The sequence below is a fragment of the Nothoprocta perdicaria genome, unplaced genomic scaffold (assembly GCF_003342845.1).
Source record: "Nothoprocta perdicaria isolate Ctin4 unplaced genomic scaffold, notPer1 scaffold_137, whole genome shotgun sequence".
NCBI classification, from domain to species: Eukaryota; Metazoa; Chordata; class Aves; order Tinamiformes; family Tinamidae; genus Nothoprocta; species Nothoprocta perdicaria.
The window spans coordinates 1,409,825-1,418,961 of NW_020454505.1; the positions used below are offsets into that span (position 1 = coordinate 1,409,825).

Here is a 9,137-nt window from a genome sequence, read left to right on the forward strand (position 1 = left end):
GCCGAGCGGGGCCGGGGCGCAGCGGGGCTCGCCGCGAAGAGCCGCGCTCTGCACAGCGGGGTGGGCGCAGCAGAACCCTCACCCGGCTGCGAAGGAACCTGCTTTTCCAGCACGGCGAAAAACAATTCAAAAATTCAACTTTAAGATATTATTCCTCATCCCAGAAATCTCCTCATTGCAAACATACTTATATGCAGACGAGTTTCCCAGCATTTTTTTTTCTTGGAAATTATTTGTGATAGTTCTTAAGAAATCCCGCCGTCTTTCGAGCAGACTCAGTGCTTTTTTTTTTTCCACTCAAAGCGAGGTTTTTACCATTCTCGCAGCACAATAACAAAACAGGAAAGCAGGCGCAACGGTGGGAATAGGGGAGAGGGCGGCAGAGGGGAGCGCCCCGCACGGGCCCGGCTCCCGCCCCGCGGCGGCGCGGACGGGCGCGCGCAGCGGCTCGGGGCGCGCGCAGCGGCTCGGGGCGCGCGCAGCGGCTCGGGGCGCGCTCCGCTCTGCAGCCCCGCTGGCCTCGGCCTCCGCTTTGGGCAGAGCGGATCGGGCAGCAGTAAATGACTTCAGGGAAAAGAAAACAGAGCTTTCCCAGGAATCCAGTCATGCCCACGAGATTGCTTTTCTTTTTATTATTTTTTTCCCTCTCTCTAGAAAATAAGCTCGGACTTCAGCAACCGGGAAGTTGCGTAAAATGAGAGGTATTTTCTTACGGGGAAACTAACTTTCTTGAAATAACAGGATCCTCCGATATCCACTAAAAGGGTAAAACCGCTGCGCGGCATCTTAGGAAGGCCGCGGCCTGGGAGCGCTGTTACCTCCAGGGATTTCAGAGCAATTGGCTTAACTGCTAAATCTGCCCGCGTTCCTACAAAGGCAGCGAGCGGAACTGCTGCAAAACGCGCACCCGGCCGTAACGGGGGATTTTCCATCATTAATACGTTGCGCTCCGGCATCAAACGCGGCGAGGGGAGCGCGCGTCGCGGGGCAGGGTCGGGCCCGGCTGCGGGCAGCGCCGACGGCCGCAGCCCCTCGGTCCAGCCCGGTCCGGCCGCGACACTCACCTTGGGGTCGATCTTCTTGAAGGCGCCGTCATCCTCGTCCACCTCGAAGTAGATCTCGGTGGTGGTGATGGAGAGCGTGCCCTTGGCCACCACGACGGGCGCGATGAGCTGCGCGGGCGTGCTCAGCACCACGGGGCCTGCAAGACAAGCGCAGCGGCGTCAGGTGAAGCGCCCGCTCGGTACCGGCGCCCGGCCCGGTCCGGGCCCGGCAGCGCCCGGAGCCCGCCGAGGCCGCGCAGGGCGCCGGCCGCCTGCAGCTCCGCAGCCGGGACGGGAAAGGAGTTCGGGAGCTGCGAGGAATCCAGGGAATTCGAGGAGCTACGGGCGAAAATCGGCTGCCTCGCAGGAGGGGTTCCCGGCGCCCCTTCCCTCAGCCCCCGTTAGCGGCTGTCGCCCGCACCTCCCTGCCCCAACCTGCCCGCCGCTTTCCCGCTTCCCAAAGCTGCGCCAAAGATGGTTTTTTTTTTTTTTACTTTCTTTGAATGCCACACGCACACAAAGGCTACCGCCGTTAAGTGCATTTATGACAATATATTTTTAAATTCGACTTGCTGTCACTTAATCCTTTTAGAATTAGTGTAACAAAACACATTAAGCACCATGGCACTTGCAGGGGCACAGAGAAGATGGACAGGGGAAAATCTATTATAAAAGGATTTTTTTTTTTCCGTAGAATTTTTTAGGTTTTAATGTGGAGCAACTCCTGCTTCAATACAAAGGACACCTCGCAGAAGGACTTTTGCGCCTTCTTATCTTTGGTAGGAAAACGAACCACGCCGGGCTGCGAGCTGCGTGTCACGAAGCTCTGGTTAAGGGGCAGTTAGAAACGAAGCGCGCTCAGATGCGGCCGCTGCGCCCTGCAGGTTAATTCGCACCCACGCGTGTCCCCGTGGACACGGCCGCCCATCTGACACGCAGATAATAAAAGCCGAGGAACCCAGGACAGCATCGAGGCTCCCTTGGGCACCGGGCAAAGCGCTCGTGCCAGCGGATGCTCCGCACGGGTCGGCGGCGTCGCGGGGCTCCCGTCTCCTGCGGGGCAACGCGGGCCGGGCCGGGCGGCCCCAACGCGCGGGGCTCCGGAGCGGCCCGGCCCGGCCCGGCCGCCGCTCGCAGCACTTCCAATTAGCCCCAATTAGCCCCGATTCGAGGCCCCTAACTGTCACGTCGCTAACGTTTCCCTTAGTTGTAACACCCGCTTTGAGCCTGTATTGCGCCGCATTTTGTCATTTGCGCTGCAAACCAAATGAAAAGGGAGGCGCGGGTTTGTGCGCGTAGAAGGGGAAGCCGAAGCGCCCAGGCTGAGCGGCAGCTCTCAGCAGCCGCCGCGGCGGGCGGCTAACACGGACACGAGCTCTATTTTCCCTCATTTTATTGTTTTCCGTCTCCCAATAAACCCGGGTAGCCTCTTGACCCGGGTCAGCTGATGCGCATCACATGCCGCGCTGCCCGCCTGCCTCCTTGCTCGCCGCGTCCCGCTGCGCGCGGGCGGATCGGTGCGCGGCGCCCCGCGCAGCCCCATCCAGCGTCACGGGGGGCGCCCCAGGAATTGCGCCCGGTCCCCCCGGGCGATTACAAGTGGATTTGGGTTTCCAGTCCCCCGGCGCCCCCTCTTTGTGCCTGCAGGAGGAGCGGGGGGGATGCGCGGCGGCCGCTCCTGCCCCGCGCGGCACTTGCGCCCCGCAGCTCCCGTGCGCGCACATTCCGCCCTCGGGAGCCGCGCGCGGGCAGCCAGCCGCTCTTCTATCATTTTAAGGAGGCGTTTGTGGGCTTTTCTGAATCCCAGAAGGACGGCCATCCATTTAATCCAATTACCTCTTCCCCGCGCGGCTGTGTGGCTAAAATACAAATAAAGCGACGCGGTCGAGCGGCCCCAAGGCCGGGCCTGGAGGGCGCAACGGGGGCGCGCAGCCCCGGCGAGACCCCGGCCCGAGGCGGGGGCGGAAGGGGGGGGACCCTCTGCCCCTCCCGCCACTCAGTTCAGGGTAAATCGGGGTTCCCGCCCCCCTCTATCCCCTCTCGAAACGGGGCCTGGGACCCTGGTGCCTGCCCCAGGTCTCAGGCCCACGACGCCCTAGATTGGGAGCAACGTGAACGCGCCAAGGGCATCAAAACGCAGCGAGGGGCGAACACTGCTCCGCTCCCCAGCCAGGAAAATGCTCGCTGGTTGTTCTTAATTCTCTCCTTTTTTTTCCCTCTCTTTTTATCATTTTTTTCCTTTTTTTTTTTTTCTTTTTCTTTCCGCGAGGAGAAGCAGAAAGCGTTTTCTAAACACTGGCCAATTTCTGGGATGATTTGGGGGGATTTAGGGTACAAATTAATTTGAAAAATAATAATAATAAAAAATCTCGTTTTTTTTTTTCTATTTCCGAAAGTACAAAATGAGAAATTATGCTGCGCTAACAGCGTGTCGTTTTTACACTTGTCCTTTGGAAATCTCCAATTACACCTCGCAACGCCACAGCACGTTAAAGGAGCGCTGAGCCTTTTTGTTGCAGCCTTCAGGGAGCCAAGCAGCCACTGGGAGAAGCCGGCATTAATCCACTCCAGCTATAGAGCGAGCGGATTACGCTTTAATCCCCTTTGGGAGAGCCGCTGGCTGTGGAGGAGCCCGATAGGAACACGTTGGCGCTGCGCAGGGCCCAAACGGCGCCGATTCCGCGCGGCCCCGCGGGGCTCGGGCGCCTTCGCCCCCCGCCTCAGCCCCGGGGGCTCCGGGGGCCGCGGGCTGCGGGCTCCGCTCCCGCGCGGCCCCCGAGCCGCCCGTCCCCGCGCGCGCCCCGCGGCCGGCGCCGGGGACTCACAGCCCCAAGGTGAAGGCTGCTGCACACGGGCCCGTTTAAAAATACTGTTCCCTTCCGAGAGGAAAGGGCTGCGGGTTTGGGAGGCTCCCGGGGAAGAGCAGGAGGTGGCATACCCCATCCCCGTGCGGCGGGGGGACACGGAGATTCAATCGCTGCGCTTTCAGAGTCACTATATGAGGAAAGTTTTATCAGCTGAAGAACTCTATGAAGAGCTTTATAAAGAACCGCCGACAAAATTGTAACTCTGCTCTGAAACGAAGCCCCAAAGAATGGGATTTTGAATCGCTATTTCAAAATTTCCATGTTCATAAATAGGATGTCTTAATTGCTAGAGCTACAGACGTGCCCTCTGATGAGGCTGGAAATTGCTCTGCAGGTATGCGGGCTAAAACGTTTGGGCACAATTATTCCTCAAAAGGAAAAGGTATATCATTTTATAAGTTCAGTTATGAAAACAAGCGATTTTACCTGCCTCAAGTTCATGGGTCTAACCCCCAAAATATTTGACGATTATTGTAGATGGAAAAATACTATGAGGAACGAATTTTTTGAAATCACACTACATCATGTCGGCCAATTTAACACTACAATGTACTCCAAACCATTTCGATATAAACCTGGTGAATTTTCCGTGTTTGATTTTTAGATCACATTGCTTTAAAAACCCCTCACACCTTAATGGCTTTTTCACGAACTGTTTAACATGGAAAATGCTAACCATGTTAGCTGAAACCTAAAATCTCCGATGAAATAATTTGTATATATCTACCTTTGTGCTTTGATAAGTACAAATAACTTAAGCAAAACTTCTAAATAATGCAAATAATAATTAAAGCCCATTCACGGTCTCTCTGAAGTAAGAGAACTGAAATTAATCCAGCACTTCAACTAACTTCAATGCCAAATGGCTCTGTCATTGACTTGCTTTTAGGATGACTAGAAGTGCAAATTTTGAAACAGTTCACTCACAACACACCCACACCGCCCCCAAAAGCCTTCTGTTTCACGAAATATAAATGAAGTGGTACAGGCAGCCACAAGGACACGGGCAGAAACAGATACAGCCACCAAAGGCATTGGGGAAAACACTAGTGAAGGAAATAAAAAATATTTCAACCAATTAAAAGCTGTAATAGCTGTTATACCCACCTACCCTGTAATCAACAAGTAAACAACTTAGATTCCCCCCCAAAAAAGAGAAACCTGACAAAATTTACCCTATTTGTTCCCGTTGTCACCATAAATCTGATAGGGAGTAGCCTTTTAAAAGCCCCTGCAATAAATACATTGAACTCACACGTGGGCACGGGTGCCCCCCATTTGTTCTCCACTAGAGCGGATGCCGCGGGTATCGCCTTCACACAAACCAAGGCTTCTATAGCACTGTATAGATAGGGAGCTCCCTATACATTTCACTTGCCACAGTTTGGGACAATTTGCACAACTTTTTCATTGTAGAAAGTCAGAATCTAGCTCTAAACTCGTCTTGCTTTTTTTTTTTTTATTTTTTATTTTTTTCCCCATTCTCATCAAATAACATCCCCATCTCTTTTCCCTTGTTTTCAGAGATTCCCAAGCTTACTTTGTTGGTGTTTTATTCTTCCACAATCATATGTTTCATATTGTGAGGGAGGGACCGATTTTTATTCTTTCTTTGAATGCCATTGCCAGTGTGGATAGGCCTTGCTTTCCCAGTTCTTTCCCACTTCTTTTCCCCTCGCTTTCCTCTAGAATGCACATAGCACCCAAACTAGCACTTCAATGGCCTTTTTTCAACAACAATAACTAAACAATTACAGCAACTCAGTTCTCTTAAGTGGTGCCATAACAGCCATCACATTTGATTAAAAGGAAAATGAAGTATAAATAAAAATGTTTTTGCATATTACTACTGTGAATGAACAGTACAAAGTGATTACCTACTTGGGATGAGACTGGGCAAAATACTTAAAGACAGCAGGACCTATGACAAAATAAAGGAATTTTCTCTCAAACACATACACAATTTGCATACATTGGAAAAGAAGCCACGCTGGCGCCTCCACAAGTAAATTAGGACTTGAATTCCATACCTTCTTGGGCACATTGGAAAAGAAGTATGAAACAGTACTGCTTCCTGGCAAAAATGTTTCACAGAATTCCTAAAAATACGTATCTCAGCACATTGTTCAAAATATAATAGAGAAGAGCCACTTAATAAAGAATAAAATAAAGCATAAAATTCAAGAATGTGCATAGACAAGGTGAGCACTATACCAAAATCAATCTTTTTATGGTATTTTCTCATTGTAGGTCTAACGGAATCATTAGCCATGTGTCTAGCAGACAACCTAAACCAACGTAGGAAATCCCATTTTGCCTCCATTTGCAGGTAAAGTTCAATTCATTTAGTGACACACCTGAGAAACTCCTAGCTCCTAGGCCTGAAGGGCTACTATGGATGTAGGATTATTCCAGGACATGTTTAAGCTGCTCCAACCTGCCAGATGATGAGGTATTAATAGTAATCAAGACTCATTGTAATGACTTACATCTGGCCAGAAATACGTGAACGTTTGAGATAGGTACTCCACTTAACTGCAGTGGATTTACCTGCATTTACCTACATTTGCCTCCTCACAGAGTCTGCTCTGCCTGCAGCAATACTTTGGATCTACTAAGTAACTTAGGCTGTTTCAGAGTGTTAAGTGGTGTGCCCAGATGTGAGCACTCTGTACTAATGCTTTATGACTCGCACAGGCTTCCTGCTCGTTTTCTGGTGAAGTTTAAGCTACCATCTTCAACCTAGAAAACCTTAAGTGATGCCAAACATGCCCACAGAAGAGACAATTTTTCACTCTCAGAGAACAGCTATTCAGTCAAAAAGTAAACAGAAAAAAATCCCACATCTTAGAAAAGTCTATCTAGTAGATAGACTCCAATAATATTGGAAGAAAAATCTGCAAGCAGAGATAGCATCATGGTCACACACAGTGGAACAGGAACTCACAGCAACAAGGCAGGAACATGAGGGATCAAATCCCACCTGCAAGTCTGCGTGAACCAGACTAGACAGTCCAGCCTGTGCACCTTGCCATGACAATAGAGCTCCACTGATGACAAATGAAATGAAAGATGTGAGCCCTCAGGTCTCATTTCTTGCAGTCTCTGCTCTGGAAAAGCTCTGCAGGATAAAACAAAAGCCCTAAACTTCCCCAGACGGCACTGCAGGGAAATGCTGCATTCATACAGCTGTGACATTTTAAAGTTCATTTATTTGGCTGGCTCCTTGTACGTGTGTTTCAGAAGAATGAAATGAGCTGTTGAATTAGCACATGGCTTGTTGGGTATTAAGAATCAATCAAAAATATAGACTATCTCTACACAATACTACAACTAATAAAGGCTGTTTTCTTATACAGCTGTATCTAGCGGCTGATTGCATGTTTTATTTTTACGCATCAAGGGACCTTCTGAAGACTCTCCCAGACATATTCTGTGATACCAAACGAAACCAAACCGATGCTACAACCTTGTCTGCAGCAGAGATAAATAACGAACCTAAATAATTTTTTTTTTTTTCCTTAACAACCTGATTTTCTTGTAGGAATTTTATTGCCTCTGAAATCCCTAACTCTGTATTAGATTTTGTCCTAAATGGCTTCCAGGTTCAGAAGTTACACAGAGAAAGGCTGACGGAGACTCCTCACACAGCAGCCTCGTTTCTTCAGAAAGCCAAGCTAACAACCTTCACCCAACAAGCCCCAATAGGGACTGCTCAAGTGGGTGAGGCTGCCACTTAGGGAATTTCTGACCAGTGTAACCTGCACTAACCAAACTGCCTCTTGAGCCATGTTTCGCTTGCCTGGTCTGTGAAAGTGTTCATCATTTTTCTAGATATTATTAATACAATGCTGAATATACTCATAGACACTGTATATCCATATATACAGCTTATCTATGTGGGTCTTATAAGGAATTTGAGAACAAAAATTTTTATATGTTGAATTTGAGAACAGAAATTGTTATATATTGATAAGTGCATAGTGAACAGATTCAATTAGCTCCCTGTGCACTGGTGTTTTTTGCAGCACTATAGGACGTCTTCTCCTATGTATCAGACAGCTGCTTGGCTTGATCTTTGGAGCCAGCCAGTTGCACTTAACATGGGGCACTCGGAGAGCAGAAAGGAACCTCTGCAGGAGCTGAGCGAGTGGTTCTACTGCGACCGAATTCTGCAGTCTCACAAATTTCAACAACAACAACAAAGTTTTGCAAGGTATGAAAAGCAGCTATTTGAGTAGCCTGGAGTGGGTGGTCAGTAAGAGCACACAAAGCACTCTCCAGCCTCATACAAATACAAGGCAACAATCTTTGAACTGGGTCATTTCCCAAGTTTGGAAACCCAGCTAAGATTTTAGAGCAAGTTACAGAGGTTCAGTTGCAGAATGGGTGCAGTAAGGTAAAAAGAGAAGAGCTCTTCAAAGCTGCGCAGAGGGGCTCTATCACATGTGATTGGCATCTACCTTATAAAATATTAAGCTATTTTGGATAGTAATGTGGAAAAATTGATTAAAATAAACACTGAGATGCCTAAAAATAGAATGTTACAGACACTGTGGGGCTTTTTTGTTTCCAAAATGAAAGCCAACTACATATCAGTAGTATAGCTGTTTCCAGTCTGAGCCTGAGCCTACGCTCTAAATCAAACTCATACAAATATGTTTTTCCTTTTTGTACTTAGACTTGAGGATCAAAATCTGAATATACAATAAGCAGGAACTATGGATATCTGCCTGAATGAAATTTCCATGTTTGGAAGTACAAGGTTTGTGTCATCATGAGTCTACCATAAAAAGGGAAAAAGAATCGTTCTTCTCCCACATCCCCCCTCCTCCAATGAAATTCCTATCTTGAATGCTAAATTGCAAGAAAAAAATGGAGCTTGGGGAGAGAAAGCTATTCCGGAGCACATGTTGAACTCAGGTTCCATTGAAAACTTGAAAAGACGGAAAAAATATTGAAACATTTTGTTCTGATATTTTCTATTGAAACTTTGACATGTGGTCATCCAACTGATGTGACTAGGTGTCCATGCATACACACGTGCTTCCTTTAAAAAACTTAAAATAAGGAAATGCTTTGGGTACTTTAGCAACCTTCAAACAGAGAGGGAAACAGGAGGGGGAAGAGAGAAAGATAAAGAAGGAAAGGAAAAAAAAAAAAGAAAAAGGGTGAGAGAAGGAAAGGGAAAGAGAAAGGAAGAGAAAGGAAGAGAGAGAAAGAGAGG

General features: G+C 48.6%; 1 protein-coding gene across 5 annotated transcripts in view; it reads right to left on the minus strand.

Moving 5' to 3' along the window:
* NBEA (neurobeachin) overlaps nucleotides 1-9,137 on the minus strand; it is a 462,643-nt gene that overhangs the window by 146,455 nt on the left and 307,051 nt on the right. For all 5 annotated transcript variants that reach the window (XM_026033944.1, XM_026033943.1, XM_026033942.1 and 2 more), the window contains exon 41: nucleotides 1,065-1,201. In XM_026033944.1, the coding sequence (XP_025889729.1) occupies nucleotides 1,065-1,201 (137 nt within the window). The remainder of the gene's footprint in view (nucleotides 1-1,064; nucleotides 1,202-9,137) is intronic.